Genomic DNA, 23,343 nt, shown 5'->3' with positions numbered 1-23,343 from the left:
TCTTTTTATAAATCCATCTATAACCTAGCACATTCAATTCAATTCAATTCCCCTTTATTAGTATAGCGCTTCTACAATGTAGATTGTGTCAAAGCAGCTTCACATAAAAGGTCACAGTAAATAGGAACAGTGTAGTTCAGTTTGTAGTGTTTAAGTTCAGTTCAGTTGAGCTCAGTTCAGTGTGGTTTAATAATCACTACTGAGAGTCCAAACACTGAAGAGCAAATCCAACGATGCGCAGCTCTACAGATCCTGAACCATGCAAGCCAGTGGCGACAGCGGAGAGGGAAAAAAAAAACTTCACTAAAGGCGAAAGCGAAGAAAAAAAACCTTGAGAGAAACCAGGCTCAGTTGGGCACGATCATTTTAATTTCTCCGCTGGCCAAACGTCTTGTGCAGAGCTGCAGTCTCAGTGGCGGAGGCTGGAAGCTGGCCTCAGCGAAGATTCGTCTGTCTCTGGAGCGTCTCATGTTCTCCACTCCTCCATGACCATCACAGTAGCTGCTCAGGATACGGCCTGGTCCAGGATTATGGAAACCTTGGGATCATCTCGTCGTTGGTCTTGGATCGAATCAGTGACTCTGCATAGTCTGAGGGCCTCGGGAAAAGTATCCCCAGGTGGAAATGGAGAATAAAGAAAATAATATATACATCAAACAAATAATAATGGCACAACACTGTCTGCAATAGAAACACAAGACACAAATCAACACTCAAATAAACACACACTACCTGACTAAAGTCTTGTCTTGATCCCAGACAAGACTTTGCTAAGAGCAACAAAAATAACTGGACTTCTAGTTGATCATGTGGAAGTGTCAGAAAGTAGATTTTTTCCATGAATCATGTGTTGATCTGCATCCCAATCATCACTAATACTGCTGAAGACCTACTGGAACCACCTTTTAAGGGCCTTTATTTTCTGATCATTGATTTAATCAACCTTTAATACATTAAGACCCCGCGGACACCCTGTATATTCTTCTGTAACGTGTTCCCTACCTTTATTTAAAACCCGCTTTATAAAATAAAGCTCCGCAAAAACAAACACACACTTCCCTTTTGTTTTTCTTTTTTTATTATGATTTAAATTGATGAATCCATACAATACAGGACAAATCTACAGTCTAACACATCAAACACAGGAACACGCTATAAAATAAAGACAAACACAAACGAACGGCGTGATCCTCACAGCGGAAGCAGGAGAATAAACAGAAGTGGCGCATGATAATAATGGCGTAACATACGTCTGCAGTAAAAACACTAAAGCGTGTATAAAAGTAACACACACACACACACACACAACTCAAACTGACATGTTTACACACAAACGAATGCATACACAAAATAAAAACACACACACACACACATACACACCAATGCATACACAAAACACACACACGCAAGCATACACAAACCTACACTCACATGAACCCAGGCACACACAATCAGACACACACATCTACACAACACGCACAATGCATTTACAAAACACAAACAAACACACACACACACACTCAAACATACATACTCACACAAACCATCGCTCAAGCTGACAAGCACACACACAAACAAACATACACACAAAACACACACACAAAAACTTACACACAAAACACACACATAAACAGACAAAAACCAACACACATACACACTCAAGCATACATACACACACAAACACACAAACCAACGCTCAAGCTGACACACACACAAAACACACACATAAACAGACAAAAATCAACACATACACACACACTCAAGCATACATACACACACAAACAAACCAACACTCAAGCCGACACACACACAAAAAACAAACATACACACAAAACACACACAAACATACACACAAAACACACACATAAACAGACAAAAACCAACACACATACACACTCAAGCATACATACACACACAAACACACAAACCAACGCTTAAGCTGACACACACACACACAAACATACACACAAACACACACACAAACAGACAAAAATCAACACATACACACACACTCAAGCATACATACACACACAAACAAACCAATGCTCAAGCCGACACACACACAAAAACAAACATACACACAAAACACACACACAAACACACACACATAAACAGACAAAAACCAACACATACACACACACACTCACACATTCATACACACACAAACAAACACACGCACACACAAACCAATGCTCAAGCCGACATACACACACAAACATACACACAAATATACACACACACAAAACACACACATAAACAGACAAAAACCAACACATAGACACACACTCAAGCATACAAACACACACACACACACAAACCAACACTCAAGCTGACACACACACAAACAAACATACACACAAAACACACACAGACAAAAACCAACACACACACTCAAACATACACACACACACACACACAAAACACACACACACAAAACACACACATAAACAGACAAAAACCAACACACACACTCAAGCATACATACACTTACACAAAACACACAAACAAACGAAACAAAGACAAAACCAACAAACACTCAAACACACAAACAAAACACACACACACAATTGCATATACAAAACACACACACACAAACACACACACACACACACAAAAAGACAAAAACCAACACATACACACACACTCAAGCATACATACACATACAAAGACACAAACCAACGCTCAAGTCGACACACAAACACACACACAAAACACACACAAACAAACATACACAAACAAAAACCAACACACACACTCAAACACACACACACACACACACATAAACAGACAAAAACCAACACATACACACACTCAAGCATACATACACACACAAAAACCACACACAAACAAACGAAACATACAGACAAAACCAACACACACACACTCAAACACACAAACACAATTGCATATACAAACACACACACACACAAACATACGCACGCACGCACGCATGCAGAGAAACACACACAGAGACCCAGAAGCGTGTATAAAAGCGTGTGTGTGTTGAGCGTTACTGCGTGTGCAGGGCAGATGAGAGCTGCAGGGCGGCCCCCGGTGGCAGTGGCCAGTTCTCGGGCCCCTGGTGCGTCTGCAGGAGCCGGTAGAGCTGCTTCAGGTGCGTCACGATGTTGTCTTTAATATCCGGGATGGAGATCTGCAGACGCACACTGCCGCTGTCGAAGGAGCGCGTGCAGTCGCCGGAGAACATCTCGCTGATCATACGAGCCACAACTGGAACCACCTGAACACACACACGCACACACATGAATGAATGGGTATCCAGACTATATTCAGTCATCAGACAGAAAACATCCCCACACACACTACCATCACTCACTCACTCACTCACTCACTCACTTACTCACTCACTCACGTCAGACTGAACAATGTCTTTAGCAGGTACACATCTCTTTTACGCGCTTGTGCTGATCCTCCAGCCTGATCAAGGAAACAGAACTATTTTACGTTTGGTCAGTTTAGTGGCTAATTCTTGAGTTCAGTCGTACAAAATTGTACGATTTTAAAAAGAGGCGTGGCACCCGACCCCACCCCTAAACCCAATCGTGATTGGAGATGAGCAAATTGTACAAAACTGTATGAATGAGATCCTGCAAATCCATATGGATGAGCCACTTAACAGATAAGTTATGAAGTACCATGAAAGTGTCGGACCCTCCAACGGGAATCAACTTCCTGATAAAACTGGATCGTATCTTCACACAGACTACAGGTGTCTTATGTCAATCCATCTGTGTGTGTGTCTATCTCTTTCATTTTTCTCTTTCTTTCTCTCTTTTTTCTTTCATTTTTCTTTCCTTCTTTTTCTCCTTCCTTCTTTTTCTCTTTCTTTCTTTGTCTCTTTCCTTTTTCTCTTTTTTTCTTTTTAGCACAATTATTTTTTTCTTTTCCTCTTTCTTTCTCTCTTTCTTAATTTCTTTTTCTCTTTCCTTTTCTTTTTCTCTTTCTTTCATTTTTCTCTTTCTTTTCTTCTTTTTCTTTCTTTCCTTCTTTTTGTCTTTCTTTCCTTTTTCTCTTTTTCTTCTTTTTCTCTTTTTTTCTTTCCTTCTTTTTCTCTTTTTCTCTTTCTTTCTCTCTTTTTCTCTTTCTCTCTTTCTTTCTCTCTTGTTCTTTCTCTTTCCTCCTTCCTTTCTCTTTTTTTCTTTTTTCTTTCTTTTCTTCTTTTTCTCTTTCTTTCATTCTTTCTCTCTTGTTCTTTCTTTCTTTCTTTCTTTCATTCTCTCTTTTTCTCTTTCTCTCTTGTTCTTTCTTTCTTTCTCTCTTTCTTTAATTCTCTCTTTTTCTCTTTCTTTCTCTCTTGTTCTTTCTTTCTCGTTCTTTCTCTCTTGTTCTTTCTTTCTCTCTTGTTCTTTCTTTCTCGTTCTTTCTCTCTTGTTCTTTCTTTCTCTCTTGTTCTTTCTTTCTCGTTCTTTCTCTCTTGTTCTTTCTTTCTCTCTTGTTCTTTCTTTCTTTCTTTCTTTCTCTCGTTCTTTCTTTCTTTCTTTCTCTCTTGTTCTTTCTCTCTTGTTCTTTCTTTCTTTCTTTCTCTTTTTCTCTTTCTTTCTCTCTTGTTCTTTCTTTCTTTCTCTCTTGTTCTTTCTTTCTCGTTCTTTCTCTCTTGTTCTTTCTTTCTTCCTTTTTTTCTTTTTAGCACTTTTAGCTTAGCAACAATTATTGTATTATATTAGACTGTTATTATCTCGCTCAAAAATGACCAAAGTATAACTAGTGCTAGTTCTGTGTCCATGCTCACCGTATATACCCTCAGTCACTATTCCCTATATCAGTACACTTGAAGGACTGAAAGTTCACTCACTCAGAACACAGGAAAGGAAAGCATTTTGTTTGTGTTTTGCTGGGTGATAAATCATTCAGATGGATTAAAATGTCAATTTCAGACCCTGTGATAGTTGTTGTAGTGAGCTGTCTATTAGTAATGAAACAAAGTATTTGGATTTCTGTCATCTATTGTTCATTTTGTAATATATTTTCAGCACCTATTTTTATTTTCACTGCAGTTATTTTATGTCTAATTCTGTAAATACATGCTAAACACTACTTTGAGACATTGTTCACAGCTAAAGAATGTTGAATAAGAATTTGGTGGAGAAAAATGATTTCTGTGCTAATATAAGAGATGATCCCAAGGTTTCCATAATCCTGGACCAGGCCGTATCCTGAGCAGCTACTGTGGTGGTCATGGAGGAGTGGAGAACATGAGACGCTCCAGAGACAGACGAGTCTTCGCTGAGGCCAGCTTCCAGCCTCCGCCACTGAGACTGCAGCTCTGCACAAGACGTTTGGCCAGCGGAGAAATTAAAATGATCGTGTCCAACTGAGCCTGGTTTCTCTCAAGGTTTTTTTTCTTCACTTCCACCTTTAGTGAAGTTTTTTTTCCCTCTCCGCTGTCGCCACTGGCTTGCATGGTTCAGGATCTGTAGAGCTGCGCATCGTTGGATTTGCTCTTCAGTATTTGGACTCTCAGAAGTGATTATTAAACCACACTGAACTGAGCTCAACTGAACTGAACTTAAACACTACAAACTGAACTACACTGTTCCTATTTACTGTGACCTTTTATGTGAAGCTGCTCTGACACAATCTACATTGTATAAGCGCTACACAAATAAAGGTGAATTGAATTGAATAAGAGCAGTTAAAACAGACCGGTCAATTTTGACCAGGAACACTAAAGTAAGGGGCAGGATATCACCACGACAGGAGGGTTGAATAAATAACAACATACTTTCAGAGAACCGTTTTTCAATTTCTGTGCAGCTAACAAAACAAACACAAATCTTTACATCTTCTTATCTAATACAAATAACACCTTAAAGATGAAGGAGAAATGGGAGACAGAAATTAAGAGAACAATTTCTCTGGAAACTTGGGAGGACGTTTGCAGTGAAGTGCATTTTGTGACCAGTTCTAATATCAGGAGAGAAGTTAAATGGAAGGTTACAACTAGATATTTCCGATCTCCACATATAATTTCAAAATGGAACCCTTCCTGCTCTAACAACTGCTGGAGAAATTGTGGACAGATTATTATAAACCACACTCATATTCTGTGGTCACGTCCTAAATTAAGTAACTATTGGAAAGAAGTATTTACTGCCCTTAAGGAAATCCTCCATAATGAATTTTCTATAGATCCCACAGTTGCTCTGCTAGGTGTATGCCCTGATTTACTTAGTACAAATCTTACTTGCTGCAGCTTTGAAGTGCATCACATGCAGATGCAAAATTCTGAACCTCCATCATATAATGCTTGGATATATAAAGTGTGGGAACTGTATCAAATGGAACAAATCATGTATGCATTACAACTTCAAAACACAATTATCCTAAAGAGATGGTCTCCTGTCATGCATCTAATTCCTCAATAACAAGCCATACTGAACTGAGTGAAGTATCGGAGAACAAAGCCACTTTTTTCTTCACTTCTATCTTTTTTTAATGTATTTATTAATTATTATTGTTGTTGTTTTGTGGAATATGTTCTCTCTTTTATATGTCTTAAGGATGCTTTTTGTTCTGTACATGTATTTATTCTAACATGCAAGAAAACGGTAACACTATATTGTTCTCCATGCACTGTTGTATTCTCTAATAAAATAAGCTAAAAAAAATCTTTATATCATATTAGGGCTATCATATAGAAAACAACAATATACTTCAATTTGAGATGCATAGATCAACTGGCTAAAAACAGGAATTAGCTCTAGATTTAGTTATCTGCTCCAGTCTGTTAGCAGCGGCGCTCAGTCACACAGCCGCATACGTCATAAACACTGAACTTTTTCCACAGTGTGTAAAGAACATATGAAGAGTTTGGTTGGATTTTATTATTGGAAATCACTGTTCAGATGTACCTTAATCCAGTGTTTCCCAACCCTGTTCCTGGAGGCACACCAACAGTACATATTTTGAATGTCTCCAACACCTGAAGTTAATGGGTCAGATAGGGGAGTCTCTTCTAATCTTCTGATGAGCTGATTCAGGTGTGTTTGATTAGGGAGAGGTTGAAAATGTGTACTGTTGAGGAACAGGGTTGGGAAACACTGCCTTAATCTATGTGTGAACTGCTGCCATCAATAACATTTAAGAAAGTACACTTTAGGCTCAGTACAAAATGTACATTTTCACAAAACGTGATATATCCGCCAGACCAGCTTCTTTACAAAGTGTGATATAACGTAGGGCTGCTCGATTATGGGAAAAATCATAATCACGGTTATTTTGGTTATAATTGTAATGACGATTATCAGTTGAAGTCAAAATTATTCGCCCTGGTGTGAATTTATTTTTAATATTTCCCAAATGATGTTGAACAGATTCAGGAATTTTTCACAGTATTTCTTCTAATATTTTTTCTTCTGGAGAAAGTCTTATTTGTTTTATTTCGGCTAGAATAAAAGCAGGTTTAAATATTTTGAAACCTATTTAGGGTTAATATTATTAGCCCCCTTAAGCAATATATATTTGATTGTCTGCAGAAGAAACTACTGTTATACAATGACTTGCCTAATTACCCTAATTAAGCCTTTGAATCGCACTTTAATCTTAAATGCTTGTATTTTGAATATATAAAATATGTGCTGTCATCATAGCAAAGATATAAGAAATCATATATTAGAAATGAGTTATTAAATCTATTATGTTTAGAAACGTGTTGAAGAAAATCTTTCCATTAAAAAGAAATTGGGGGAAAAGAGTCGCTAATAATTCAGGAGGGCTAATAATTCTGTCTTTAGCTGTATATATACAGTTATTTTCCTCCCTGTAAATAAGACAAATAAATACAATAGAATAAAAACATGAAAGAAACTGTGCTTTAAGCATCTTCACTGTAAGAAAAACACTTCAGCAACTGAAGTCCTTCAGTCAAAGGGATTTTCTCCTTTTGTTGTTTGATTAATAATAACAAAAACAGGCGGCTGGAGGAATATTGGGCGCTGTCACTTTAATGGTTTCACTTTCACATGTCTTTTGATTCTCAACTCGTTTGTTTATTACACAAATGAGGGTTAATAAGAATAATCACTAAACACCGCATTGACACCTAGTTGACCATTAAAGCGCTCACATTAAGATTACTTTGAGCGCACAGTGTGCGAATGAGACCGAATGCTATCCGCATGATGCGTGTGTGTGTGTTTACTTAATTGTTTACACTGTAGGCGAGATGTCGGTCATGTAAGCTACGTCACTGATCAACAGCTGTCTGTCAGTCAGAGAATCAAGCTAACGTCACGGATTTCGATGATGGATTGGAGCCGGTCATTCCAGCTGCTGTTAGGAGAAAGAGGAAGGCATCTAAAGAAAATCATCAAAGGGAGAAGACCAAACGGGCAAGGCACTCAGGACAGGGAAACATCCGAAGATTAATCATCGTGCGAGAAATGCTGGTCTGTGTCATGCCGACAAACTGTGAGATGAAGATACAGCCTTCAACTACACAAAAACGCTACAGAAGTGGACCAGGATAAAATACTCCTGCGTCTGTCAACAATACACAAATGCAGCAGGGAACGAGTCTCCGCTGATGTTAAGGAGGCCAGGGAGGTTACAGTGAAATACTGCCTTTTTTCCTGCGCTCCTCCCCAACACAAGATACCAGTCTGCAGGGCTTCATTTCTAAGTGTCCTTTGTAAGTTTATTTTTTAAATCATTTCTTACATGTAGCCGAGTAGCCTATCTGAAGATTTATTTATTTATTATGTTGCATCTATTATTTATAGCCTAAAACCTCACGTTAATTCTTGTGTTTGTTGATTTATTATCAGAGAGGGCACAGGTTGTTTTGGAGAAAGTTTTGAAGTTTAGCTTTTTCACAACAACCAAAAAATAAGCCATTATTATTATTATTCCACTGAAATAATTCATTAAACATGACAGGGCGAGGTGAGCTTGTGTTGCGGACTCGGTGCAACAGAGACTTGTGACACCGCGGCTCCGCCCACTCTGATCATACAGGTTTGGTTTTCAGCAGCGGTGTGAAGAAGCCGCCCTCCACTCTTTCTGTAACAAGCTACAAGTCATTTATCTAACTAACTTAATCTTACTTATCACACAAAACATTGATTCACTAGCTTCTCTTAACTAATTAAACTCTAGTGCTATTTTGGGATTTCCGCCTGGATTTTGCCTACGCAAATTTAAAAGCTTCCCAAATCCACATACAGAGGAGCAAATGCAAAAAAATGGTATTGTTTTAAAGAAAACCCTTTCAATTTTCATAAAGCACTATTGAAAGTGTTTACAATACCTGTATATGTTCTCTGTGTTATAATAAACACCTAATAAAAGAATTGCTTTTTGTAATTTTTTTATAAACTCTAATTTGAAAGTGGACCCTTTAGGTTCTGTGTGGTCCAGCTTGCTGTAATTAATGTTGGTGGTTCCTGCACATGTCTGTAATCATAGGAAAAAAGAAAAATGTCTCTACCATAATCTATGCTAAAGTTATTGTATTCCAACTGATGAGAGGCGCTGCACAAGCCACAGGGATCAATCATTGTCTTCATATTTGACTATTCTTTAGTTTGATCAAACATAATTCACTGTGTTTGGACCACGTCAGACATATGAAAGGATTACTTATGCACCTCAAAAACAGAGGAGAAATGGCTGTGAAGCACACAGCATAAGGTAAGAGATGACAGCTGTCTGTGCTCTCAGGGGCTGCTTATTGATCATTAATGTACTGTTTTCACTTCTGCAGCATGGAAACACGGCGATTCATTCGACAACTGTTTGATATGAGAATATAATTCAGTAAAAAGAACGCTAGAACCGTATGAGCACCGGCAAGAGCTTTCATTTGAGCTAGAACTTGTACATGTGTCATATATGAACCATATGAAAAATATGAAAATGACCCAATGTTCAACACCCAGCTCGGGTATCCAAAATACTGTGTATTTAAGTGTTAATAACTTTTGTACAGTAGAATAAAAACCAAAGTGATGCAGATGTGCATAAAATATAGCTTCTACACTTTAAACGAAACCACTAAAGGAGGTCTGGTGCAATGCTAACCCTTTAAATCTTAAAGCGAAACTTGACGTCTTTACTGGTTAATGGTATTACAGTAGTAGAATATAGCCGAAGGGGGATATAGCGTTTTGCCAAAAAATAAAAAAAAAAAAATGTTGTGTACATTCTGTACAAAACTAACTCAGAATATTATTATTATTATTATTATTATTATTATTATTATTAATCAATCTTTGTATACATTATTCCATATATTTATGATGTATTGTTTTTTAACCAATTTAAGATGTTTGACAATATTAAGATAAATATGCTGCATTTTGGCATGGTTTTTGACTTATTTATGAACTATTTATGGACTTAAAATTAAATAAAAACATCCCGGATTTGAAGAATATTTTGTTCCTGGCCTTCACTGAGCTCAAGTAATAGTTCAATGTACAAAGACTTGACTGTTGATGTCTTAAACAATAATGTCAAATAACCAACATTTCTCAAAATGGATATATCTCGTTATGCAACAGAACTCTTCATATATATAAATATATATATTTGACTGTGGTCAGTTATGTTTTGTTAGTGTTGTTAATGCAGTTTATGGGATACTGATGTAGATTTTTTATTATTACTTATTTATAATTATTCATTTAATTTGCAATATAAAAATTTCCCAAATCATGCAGCCTTAATTGACCCTATTCTTAAAGAAGCTATAGATCTAAAGCTATAATAAATTAATAACAATAAATTAATTTCAGATTCAAAAGTAGTATCTACTTGAGTTGTAGGTGATTTTAGTCTCAGCGACCCATAATGCATTGTGTTTGTGTGGTCTGACCTGCACCATGATGAGTTTGCGCTCTCTGGGTCGACCGTCGGGCCACTCCTCTCCGAAACACAAGTGAATATCATACAGAGGAGTTTCAGAAGACTGACCACGCTGATGAGTGATCACCCCTGCACACACACATACACACAACAGCACATATCAGAATAAACACACACAACAACAGAATAAAAACAACCACACACACACTAATTAATGAAATGAGTGAAATTAAGCACTTCTCATCTAAAATTTACAATTATTAAACGCATTGGAATAAATGAAAAACTAAAATTTATTTGAATTTATAACTTCAGTTAAAGAAAATTATAAAAACTGTCTTATTTCTAACAAAATTACATTATTAAAAATTCTTTTTTTCATAAACATTCACATTATTTGTAGTAATTAAAAAAAAAAATTATATATATACACATATACATATCTATATATATTAGTGCTGTCAATCGATTAAAAAAAATGAACTAATCACACTTTTTTTTAATTAATCACAATTAATCACATTTAAAAGACTGAAACTTGTAATTTTGGCTATTCAAATGTAAAATTAATGTAAACGCAAGACAAAATCTATTTAAATTCTAAATATAATTGTTTATTAGAATTTTGGTTTAACTTGTAACACAGATTTCTTCATGTAAACAACACACCCACAATAAACCATCAAGATCCTGTCTTGACAGCCATATTTATTACAGAAATTAAAACACAGGCATGTTAATGCCACTTGAGTTTCAAAACAATCAATGCCAATAAAGAAAAAAATTATTTCCATGTTAGATTCTAAGCGGACTGCAAAAAAATGCCAAAATACAGGCGTTGCAGATCTGGAAAATAGAAAAAATTATAATAACAATAAAGAACTGAATACAAACAATTGCGCTCATTGTAAAGTTGTATTGCTGTGAGTTGAGAACATTAATTGTAGAGTAGAAACAATTTTGCTTAGTCCTCCTTTACATTCAGCCAGTTGCTAAAACAGTGCAGTCTGTTGACATTATTCGGGGGACAATGTGGACCTTTTCTTTTGAATGATGTGAGCTGAGAGTGCAACGCAATCTCACGGCAATTCCGAACTTTTTGATTTAGTGGCTACGGACAACAACGTTTAGGCAGGTTTGTTGCTAAGGAACGCGCGCACGCACACACAGACACACACACAACGCGCGCAGGACAGGGCAGCCAGAGCGACTCTCTTCAGATTGAACATGCATGATCGCGTTCATCAAATTAGCTTAAACTAAGCATTCTAAAGTATGGCTGTATTTCACAAGGATTATGACACAACAACGCGAAGCAGACTCTTTACAAAATTGAGTTTAAGGGGGAAACACGTCAAACTTAATGAAACAATGGAGTGCGCATGCTGAAAGGCAGAGGAATGGACTGTCTTAGACAGCTCGCGACTTCATCTGGCACTTTCTAAGTACATTTACATGGACACCAATACTCCGATTTTAATACGATTAAGATAATACTCTTAAGAGTTTACCATGTAAACAGCGATTTTTGATTACCTTAAAGGACCACCGAGTCACGAAATGCGGAGGTTTTTCTTTCCATTCGCCATGCGGTATCAAATTCCATTAAAACAGAAGTCAAAAGTTAAGAATGAAATGGCCGAAATTGCATGAAACTCTGGAGGAAACGCTGGAGAGCCTGGTGATGCAACATTAATTGTTTTATACTGAAACTTGCCTTCAAAAAGTGCTTCCTTGGTCTTATCCATATTTATTTGCATGTTGAACACGTCGGCCACAACAGAAAAAAAAAACTGCAACTGTGTTAATTTTTTTTAATGCGTTAAATATTTCTAATTAATCGCATGCACTAACACACTAATTTTGACAGCACTAATATATATATATATATATATATATATATATATATAAATAAATAAATAGAACAGTTTTGTCTGGTTTTTGAATCTGATTGGTTGATGCGTAACAGCACTCCAGCCTCTTCACCCTTGTTTTACTCCACCCACATACAGCAACAAGCAGAGGACACTCTACAGTTTGACAATTGCTGCTGTTGGACAACATAATGTACTCTTAAGGCTTTTTTAGTTGAGAATGTAGTTGTTTAGATTGCAACTTTACCTGCAGTTTATTTATAAGGATAGTGCCTATTTTAAATATTTATTATTTCTGAGACAGCGTGTCAGTGGCCATCAGTCTGTAATACTACAGACGGTTGACAATGTCCATACACAAGATGGTGACAGACCGCATAAGCTCTTAGACGAAGAAAAATCCAGCGTACTTTTAAACTACAGCTGATCAAATCATTATTAAACAGGTAAATGACTAAGTCGATCTCTCTCTTTTGTATGTTGTAGTGCTGTATTTATATCATATAATTGTAGTGTATTAAGTGTGACATGGGACTTGTATAGTAGGAATGTGTGTTGTGTTGGCAGATAGAAAGAAGAAATGCTCACGTGTTCAGCGCTTTTCCTTATCGCAAACACAACAGTAATCTGGTAGTGATTGCGCTGCTTATTTCTGGGTTAATTATTGTGATCTCCCGATTGCAACAGAGAAATACTGTAGACTGTAATAGACTGTAGACTGATGGCATTTCATGCTGTTCAGCCTTATAATCTTAAAATGTGAGCAACATCACCTGTTTTGTCATCACTTTAGACATTACGCTAGAGAATCATTCAAACACTAGCTCTACAGTGACGTTGGTGAAAAATCACACCAGACTCGTAAAAGTAAAAGCGAAGGTTTGAGCAACTGAACACGTTTCCCCAAATCCATAAGCTCCACTATATTCCTGCCTCCTCATATCTGAATACACTGCTGAATAATGCGTGTCTCTCACCGCTGAGGAAGGACTCGAGGCAGAAGAGCTTGACCTTTTGCTGGCGCTCGATCAGGTTGGGAGCGTTTGGGTTGGGGGCGCAGGGACCGGACCAGTACACCTTACACTGGCAGAGGCGCACGGCGTAGATGTCATGTCCGCTGACCTCCAGGATGAGCCCGCGGTCCATCACGTCCAGCAGCCGGCTCGTGAACATGCGCTGCTTATCGTTAGCGATGTGCTCTGTGGGCGGGAAGCGCACCTGCTCAAGGCTCACGGGGCCGAACAGCTCCTCCTGGTTCACTATGGGGCCCAGGTCCCCGTAAAACAGACGACAGCCCTGTGGGTTACTGACAATCACTGGGGGACACACCTCTTTACCACGGTAGTAGAACTGCACCTCCAGATCAGTCACTGCAGACACACACACACACACAAAGAGGAAGACACACACACATTCAAAAACACACAAATGAAATGATTAGACACGTTTAGCACATATCTGACATACTTCAGCACATGCCTAACATGTTTTGCTAACATAAACGAACAGTGTTAACATTAACTAGCAAGTTGTCAAAACTTTTCCAAGATGTTAGCTAGCCTGTTTTGATGTTATGATTAAATCAATTAGCATGTTTTGCTAACATGTTTAGGATGATGTTAGTTTTTACATTTATAGCATGAATTGGCATGTTTCAGGGTAAAGGTAACATGTTTGCTAGCATGTTTTTAGGTTGTGATTGCATAAACTAGCATGTTTTGCATGCTGTTAGTTTAACATGTTTATAGCACAAATTAACATGTTAACACATTTCTAGCATGGTTCACCAGAGCTAAAATGCTTTAATACTATGTTAGCGTGAGTTATCTTGCTACTGTTTAAGTTGTTAGTGTGAATTAGTATGTTGCTAACATGTTTCCAATATTGTTATTAACTCTCCTAAGGTTTATCTTATGTTTACATTCATTTAAAATAAACAAACATGTTGCTAGCATAATCACACTGTGCTACAGCGAATTACCACATTGTTAGCATTAACAAAAACCTTTAACATTGTTTACACACTATTTAGCATAATTTGGCAGTTTTAAACATAAAGATTAGGTTACCGTGAATTAGCATTTTGCTAACATAGTTTTTTTTTGTATTTGTATATTGTTAACATGTTTTCATGAATTAGCATGTTACGAACACTAATTAGCACATTGGTAGCATGAATTCACTTGTTTTTAAAACATGTTAGCATGTTTTCCATATTTCTAACTTGTTGTAACATGTAAGTAGCATGTTTTACCATGTTGGCTGCATGATTTAACTTTGCTAGCATGTCCTTGGCTAGTTGCTAGTTACAGGTATGTAGCTTAAGTAGTCATTTAAGCTACATAACCATGACTAGCAACTAGTATAGAACATGCTAAATCAGGTTTTGCCTTTCTGAAGAACACCTGGATTTTGAGTGTTGTAGTGGACTACAGATGTGTGTGTGTGTGTGTGTGTGTGTGTGTGTATATATATGCCGTACTGGGCAGAGAGCTGATCCAGGTCTCCGGCGTGATGAACATGTTGTCGAGAGCGGTGGGCGTCTGTATCTCCATGGGCGGCGGCTGCATCTCCACGTCCTCTGGCTCCTTCTTGGGCCAAACATTAGCAGGAGGAGCGGCGGTGGCCGGAGGAGCAGCAGCAGGAGGAGGAAGAGCAGGAGGAGGAGGAAGAGCAGGAGGAGGAGCACAGCTGGACGGCTGAAGAGGAGACACAGAGCCTGGAGGAGTCCAAACCGCAGCCAGAGGAGACGCACTCATGCCTAAACACACACAGGCTATTAAGCGAACTGAAACTAAAACTAACATAACTAACTAAACTACTGGTCAAAAAATATTCTCATTAAATAAAATGAAGTGAAATAGATAAAATAAATTCACAAATCAAAAACCAAACTAATGAAGTCACTATATGAATGAATAAGTATTAGTGTATCTGTGGATACACTTTTACACACATATACATCTTCATTATTTGCCAAAGGAAAAAAAGGTATAAGCAGAATAATGCACTCCGGGCCATTGAATTATTAGAAAATAATGCACAGGGTACTTATTTAGCAAACCAAAACTGAAACTAAAACCATTGGTCAAATATTTTCCTCACCTGAAATAAAGCAAGAAACAAAATTCACAATAAATGAAAAACTAAAACTAAGAGTTTAAAATAAAATAATTAGCAAAAATAATAATCATTTTCAGACTTAAGTACTCATTCTGTTCTAAAATCTGACATGGTGGTTTAGAGAAACATCTATAAATGTGCTTTTACACACAAACACACTTTCTTCATTTGCCAAGAAAAACAAAAACAGGTACAAGCAGAATAATGCACCGTGGGCCATTAAATTATTAGAAAATAATGTACGGGGTATTTATTAAACCAAAACTGAAACCAAAACTACTGGTCAAACATTTTTATTAACTAAAATAAAATTACAAAAATTCACAATAAATGAAAAACTAAAACTAAAGAGTTTGAAATAAAATAAAATAATTAGCAAAAATAATAATTCATTTGCACACTTTCTTCATTTGCCAAGAAAAAAGGTTTTGTTAGACCTAAACTGCATTTCGTTGCCTTGTATGTGTACATGTGTAATGACAATAAAGTTGAATCTAATCTAAAAAACAAAAACAGGTACAAGCAGAATAATGTACTGTGGGCCATTGAATTATTAGAAAATAATGTACAGGGAATTAGTAAACCAAAACTGAAACTAAAACTACTGGTCAAACATTTTTATTAACTAAAATAAAATTTAAAAAATTCACAAAAAAATTAAAACAACTGAAAGAGTTGCTGAAAAAAACTGAAATAAAAGATAATTATAAAAAAATAATGATCATTTTCTAAATTAATAAACAGTCATTTTGTGGTTTAAAATCTGACCTGCAGTGGTTTAGAGAAACACCAGTAGATGTGCACTTACACACAAACATTTTTTATCATTTGCCAAAAAAAAAGTGCAAGCAGAAAATTGCATTCCAGGCCATTATTCACACAGCTTTAATTGCGTGCTTTATTTTCGGCTGACAAAAATATTGTCTAAAAATTGCATTTTTTGTTTCTGGGCAAAAAATACGAGCTGCAAAAAAGGCTACACTGTGCGCTGGTTTCACTCTTGTTATTGTGTTTCTTGTGGTTTGTAATATTTAATGTGATACAACAATAATAGCGATGCATGAATTTTCATCTCCTGAAAAATGTCAGCAAAAAAAATGGCATTTTAGGTTTATGGTTTAAAAAAATAGCCAACAATATGAGGTGTTGCACAGAGTAAAGAAGCTTTCACACCAGACGCAGAAAGCGCTATGCTATAAAACCCATTTATTTCAGTGGCTCGCACTACACAATGGTGGTTTGTTGTTGCAACGCCCAAAGCACTAGAGCAGCAGAGCACGTCGTTGACTTTATATTATTAAATAAAATAATAATTATTTATTACTAAGCATTTTGTTTTTTCTGGCCAAGTGCATCCAGAATTATTCGTTTTGGCCCAGATTTTTAATTATAATTCTCTAGCTATTACAGAAGCGTCAAACTAAGTACCTGGAGGGCTGCAGCCCTGCACAGTTTAGCTCCAACCCTGCTTACACTTACCTGTAGGTTTCAATGATTGATCAGCTGAGTTCAAATAGGGTTGGAACTAAACTGTGCAGAGCTGCGGCCATCCAGGAGTTTGACACCTGTGGTCTATAAAAATGAATAACTTTTGTTGTGCGATATATTATCACAGACAACCACAAAAAATACAATATTATCGTCATTTTAAGACCAATTTATCAATATATAAAAGCATAATGAAAATATACTAAACGTTTCAAAGAAGGCACAGCCTCAGAGCCACAGCCACCTCTTGCATCATCATGATGGACCAATGAGAGTCTGACAATGTTTAGTAGCTGAAGCAAATGTTTTAAACTCCTGAAATGAGCTTCAAAATTTACTTTTTTCTTTGATTTCAGTATTTCAGAGCCTCGACGCCATTATTCTCTCATACCGTGTGATGCATATGGAGGAGGTGGTTCAGGAGTGTCCGGGATGTCGTCTTCGTCTCCATCCGTCTCATATGTGGGAACTGAACCTGATGCAGAGCATTAAAAATGAATAATTAAAAATATATCTCAGCTAGCTGCCAAGAAAATATTCTGTTATTTATATACTTACAATGTACATAGACAAACACAAATACATAAAACTACAGAAATACACTTAAAAAAGTTAATTATAAATACAAAAAATTATATAACTACATATACAAAATAAAAGGCAATAAAAAATATGCATATAATGCAGAGGCAGGCAAACTCGGTCCTGGAGGGCCGGTGTCCTGCATAGTTTAGCTCCAACACTAATCAAACACACCTGAACATGCTAATCAGTGTCTCCAAGATCACTAATCTATAAGCAGGCGTGTTTGATTAGAGTTAGAGCTAAACTGTGCAGGACACCGGCCCTCCAGGACCGAGTTTGCCCACCCCTGACATAATGCATCTCAATGAAAACAAAATCATTTTAAATTTAATTTAATATCTGCACTCCAGTAATGTGATCTCATTCTGCACATTTAATTACTTAAAAACTTCTTGATGGATAATTTAGCATTTATTAATTATTAATATTCAGATCTGAAGTATGAAATTGTAAAATGTATTTAAGTGAAATGCAGATACACACACTAAGACTTTCTGTTTGTCTGTTGTGTGTGTTACCGGGGTTGCTGGGTGTCTGTGGGATGTCACACACATCATAGATCTTCAGCGGGTTCATAGGAACCTCTTTAGTGCCGTCGTAGATGAGGTTGAACTCACGACTCTTGTTTAAAGCACATCTGAGCTGCGCTTTCCATTTAGCTGGATCCGGTTCATCCACTCCTTCCTGATACTTACCCGTCTCCACTGCCCAAGCCTGACAACACAAAGATATAAACACACTGATTAAAAACACACACTTCACAGATGAAAACAACGGAACACAAACACACACAGATATAAACACACAAACAAGAAAACAGGGGTCTGATCTTCGTACATCATTTAAATGATCTAAGATGATTGGTGGAGAGGAGACAGAGTGATGAAGCCAATGTTGAGCTCGGTTTAACGTCTCATCTGAAAGACGGTGCTCACTGAGCAGTATAGAGTCCCCTTCACTATACTGGGGCATTAGGACCCACACAGACCACAGTTAGTGAGGCCAGCGCCTCCTGCTGGCCTCACTAACACCACTTCCGACAGCAACCTAGTTTTCTTATGTGGTCTCCCATCCAGGTAACTAGGCTCAGCCCGGCTTAGCTTCAGTGGCCAACCATGTAAGTTGCAGAGAGCTAGCTGCCGGGTTTAATCTTGATAACTGATCTCTGGCTAATTTGATTCTTCAGACAGATCACGAACAACAGATTAAGGATGTACTCACACTAGGCAGGGTTGTCTTGAACTGTACTGAACGCAATTGTCCCCCCTTCCCTCTCCCCGTACTCACACAGCATTTTTGCCTTCCGAACCTGAGCATGCATCAGTTTGAGTTCAGTTTAACAAAAGAGAAGTGCTCTGTACAATAGAGATTGCTTTAGTTATATGGTTTTGTTTTATTTTTAGTCATTCAGAATTCAGTGACACGCAGTCAAATATTCTGCTGAACAGATCCAGCAATTTTGACGCTCATAAATGACAAGTCCTCGTGCTGCAGGTATTAGGAGGTTTGCTGAAGGTGCAGCTGTTGTACAGTAAGGAGTTTGTTTTTAATAAACCACGACAGTTTGCGTTCATTAAACAGTGAGAATGATTAATAAATCCATATCAAACAGTCCCTTAAAAGTCACGTCTTGTCTTCAGTTTCTGGCTCAGGAGCTCTTTTCATTCACGCAACAAGCGTACTGCGCCAACGCTCAACCAGACCACATTTTGGCACACCTCTTTCAACTGGGCCAGGGTCAGTAAACTGAACCACACCTGGGCCCGATTCGCAGCACTCACACTTGTCATGAACTGATCAGAGATCTGCACGTGTTGTGAAGGACGGATCTCTCATCCTCCAAATCATGATCAGCAATGCAGCGATTGGCTGACAGACAGCTCAGCGGCACAATGACATCATCTGATTGATATTCGATTATCTTGATTTATTAAAGGGCTACTGGCAAATGCCACTGACGCAGCGTGCTTTAGATATTTCTGCGTTTGTAACACCGGATAACTTTCTGCAATATACTGTTATGGTCTTTGGGATGCGAAATGTCCAGCAGCCATTTAAAGGTTGATGCAGAAAGTATTATCCGGTGTTATAAACTGCAAGGCATATCTTGATGATGTTGTGATTTATCTGTTTAGTGTTCACCTGTTTGGCTGAAGCCTCATTTACAGTGAATTTTAAAGAGTGTGAGGTCGTGGCTGCAGGCTTTACACTTTCATGTGTCAAGAGTATTTATCACTTTATTTAGTTTTACTTTTAGAGCAGATTTGCTTTAGGATAGTGTTCAGGTTTCTTAATCATGTGGCATAAGGCTTAACTGGCTGTTTAAATTAACTGGCTGCATCAAAAAAATCATTCTGATGTTGAAAAGATTTCTGAATTTTTTGCGAAACATCAAATCACCGGCATATTAGCTGTCACAATGTGCAAGACTCCTATAAATTATTATTCCTTAAAAAATTTGAGAATGCTGGCCATGTCATCATATAGAAATTGTATAAAGCTGGTTAGTACCTTTTCAAAGTATACATTTGTATAAAAAAAGTCCATATTGGTATCTTAATTGGCATATATATATCTATATATACACACATACATACATACATACATACACATACATACATATATACACACACATACATATATACATGGTTTCCGCTACATTCATTCTTCCATGGCGGGGTGCAACGCCAAAATTCATCTTGCCACGGCCACATTACAGCTTCTCATTCAAAACAGTGTATTTTTTAATAGCGGGTGATAATCGCACCAAAACGTATTAAAGGGTAAGCGAATTATAACATCGTGAACTTTTCTGTAACCGACCTTAGTAGTGCTGTGCGTCATTTGTTTAACCCTTTAAGGTTACGTGCTGACTGACTGACTGACTGACAGGTGCAAGAGGCCAGCAAACACGACGTATAGCCGTTTCACTTTACTTCAGGATGCATTAATGCCGCTCTGTAGGTCTATTGGAGACATTCATAAATATTCCTAGCAAATCTAATATATGTTGGAGACATACTCGTTATATAAACGCACTAAACCACACATCAGCAGCGTTTATTTGAGAGCACACAAGAAGATCTGCGCTTGAGCAGCGTGTATTTGAGGGCGCGCAAGAAGTTTTGTGCATGAGCAGAGGAAATCGGCGCACAAGTAAAGAGATTCGCATGCTGTAGGCTATTACATGAATGCGATCTCGACTCGTAATACTGCGCTCACAACACTTGTCATTGAAATAACGCAACAGGTAGTTAGTAGATCGGTGTAAAAAAAGGCCTGCCGCCACAGCTGGAAAAAATCCTAGAGGAAACACTGAGATATATATATATATATATATAGTTGGTTCATACTACATTGTACTTTCAGCATCACCTTTGCTTGAAATGACACGACCTAATCCCATTTAAATGAAATAATCTGCTACTCGCGGGCAGGTTAGAGCTACCAGACCTGTTGCTGTGACACCAACTGTTGAAGTTTTGAAGAAAGAAACTGTCCTGTCAAATCATCAATAACTAAATCCAGCTAAGTGAGTAATTCACATATGAAGAACACCCCAAAAACACACACACAAATACATGATTATAAATACACACACACAAATTAATATAAAACACACAGATAAAAACACATGCATACATGCATATATATATATATATAAATATAAAACCCAGATTAAAAACAGTTAAACATACACACACAAATATATAAACAGATAAACCCATTCACACTTTCTTTCTCTCAGACAAATATACTGAGCACACACACACCAGGTAAAAACAATATTAAAATCTCTCAGACCTTAAAGATGGTGTTCTCCTCCTCCTGCTGCGGTGTGTGTCGTGTTGCATGTTTCCAGGGGATCTGGAAGCGTTTGGCGTCTCTGTCCAGCCAGGTCAGCCCAGGAAATGTGGCATTGTCCACCTGAGAGACCAGCCAGGGCTTCAGACGCACACGGCGCGGATGAGACGACATCACACCGACTGTACACACACACCTCATCATGACTTTAGAATTTTGTTTTTATATTTGCCATGAATTTTACAATTTTAACATAACTCAAATTTGCCTAAAAAATCTAATTAAATAAAGCAATTAATAAAAGTGGATAAATACATTTAGTCCTTTTGGAAAGAATTTTAATTATTATAACAATTTTAATAGTTTATATTAAAATACAAATTACAAAACATGACAACATTCTATAGAGGATATAAATAATCCAAAAAAAACCCACAAAAGGTTTAACAGAAACGTATAAATATTTAATAATAATAGAAATAAGAATAGAAGATAAAACTAATCTAAAGCTAATCCCTGAGACCTATCAAAACTAGCAATATTTTAGAAAAGATTGACAGTTAAAATAGTTACATAATAAATTACTTATTTTTTATGATAATAGATTACTTTTAATATTGTTTTTAATTATATTAAAGTGACTTAAAAAATGTCAAATGTTTATTTTGGTTTTTATTTATTTTTTTTAACAAATGTTACGTTTTCATTTTATTAAAAACAACTTGACAAATTAACAATACATTCTTTCATGCATATTTCATGCAACATCTGTTAATAATCATAATGACCTTCAGTAGAGCATTAAAAATAGAATTAAACCGAGTCTAAAAATATATATTGATTTTGCTCATCTAAAGTAAACTTACCATGGCTTGTCTGAATAACGATTATTGCTTTTTATCATAAACGTTATATATTATTATAACAAAATAAACAAACTGAGACTACAACCGCTTTAACATTTTAAATGTGCAAATATTGCATTAATTAATTAAAATATGTTAACAATATCAGCTGAAACTGCAACTTTATTGAACATATCTTAAGTTTCAATTGATTATAAACAACTTGACTGAACATACAAGACAGAAAAAGCTCATATATTGTCAAAAACATTAATCCAATGCATAATTTGACAAGAAAAGCCAAATAATACTGTAAATAAAGAGCCGCTGACTTTGATATTTGATTCCCAAGCAAGAAAATATCCTTGTCGTCGATTAAAACGCTGAAATTCACATTACAGCGATTTATATTGCTGGAATGCGTGTAAAAGACTGTAAACATCAACTATAAACGCGATATTAATATTAATGAGTCTCACCTGAGTGTTTCAGGAAGCGCTTGCGTCAAAGCAGGAAAAAACAGCAATCCTGAGGCCTTTGCCGCCAAAACGAACGGTTTTCTTATGATTAACGTGTTTAATGTCGGTGTGTTTCGAGCACAGGTGAGGTAAAAGACTCGCAGAATATCCGTGTGTCCGTGTGAAACTGTGTGAACTGAGTTTCATGTGTGTCTGAATCTCTGCTCGAGAGTTTCACCCTCCGCCGAAACTCAGGTACAGCGGTGACGTCACGGGCATTTCTCTGAATCACGCGCACACAAACAAGCACGGGCGCGCGCACTCGTGGGCTTCAAGTTC

At 37.0% G+C, this 23,343-nt stretch overlaps 1 protein-coding gene across 1 annotated transcript; it reads right to left on the bottom strand.

Moving 5' to 3' along the window:
* Positions 1-446: 446 nt before the first annotated feature.
* On the bottom strand, positions 447-23,284 carry irf6 (interferon regulatory factor 6). Its single transcript, XM_056447785.1, has 8 exons — positions 23,026-23,284; positions 21,702-21,883; positions 18,416-18,611; positions 17,704-17,787; positions 15,184-15,462; positions 13,679-14,071; positions 10,838-10,956; positions 447-3,241 (listed from the first exon to the last, which is right to left on the bottom strand). Exons 2-8 carry the CDS (start codon positions 21,873-21,875, stop codon positions 3,011-3,013), a joined length of 1,476 nt encoding a protein of 491 aa, XP_056303760.1. The 5' UTR covers positions 21,876-21,883; positions 23,026-23,284; the 3' UTR covers positions 447-3,010.
* Positions 23,285-23,343: the final 59 nt, after the last annotated feature.

The sequence above is a fragment of the Danio aesculapii genome, chromosome 22 (genome assembly GCF_903798145.1).
Source record: "Danio aesculapii chromosome 22, fDanAes4.1, whole genome shotgun sequence".
In the NCBI taxonomy this organism is placed as follows: Eukaryota; Metazoa; Chordata; class Actinopteri; order Cypriniformes; family Danionidae; genus Danio; species Danio aesculapii.
This window is presented reverse-complemented; position numbering and strand designations above follow the sequence as displayed.

Coding starts and splice junctions, on each gene's coding strand:
- irf6 (XM_056447785.1), bottom strand. CDS start 21,875: ATGTCGTCTCATCCGCGCCGTGTGCGTCTGAAGCCCTGGCTGGTCTCT. Junction 17,788..18,415: donor ACAGACACCCAGCAACCCCG/GTAACACACACA, acceptor GCTCTGCATCAG/GTTCAGTTCCCACATATGAG. Junction 3,242..10,837: donor GCAAACTCATCATGGTGCAG/GTCAGACCACAC, acceptor GTGTGTGTTCAG/GTGGTTCCAGTTGTGGCTCG.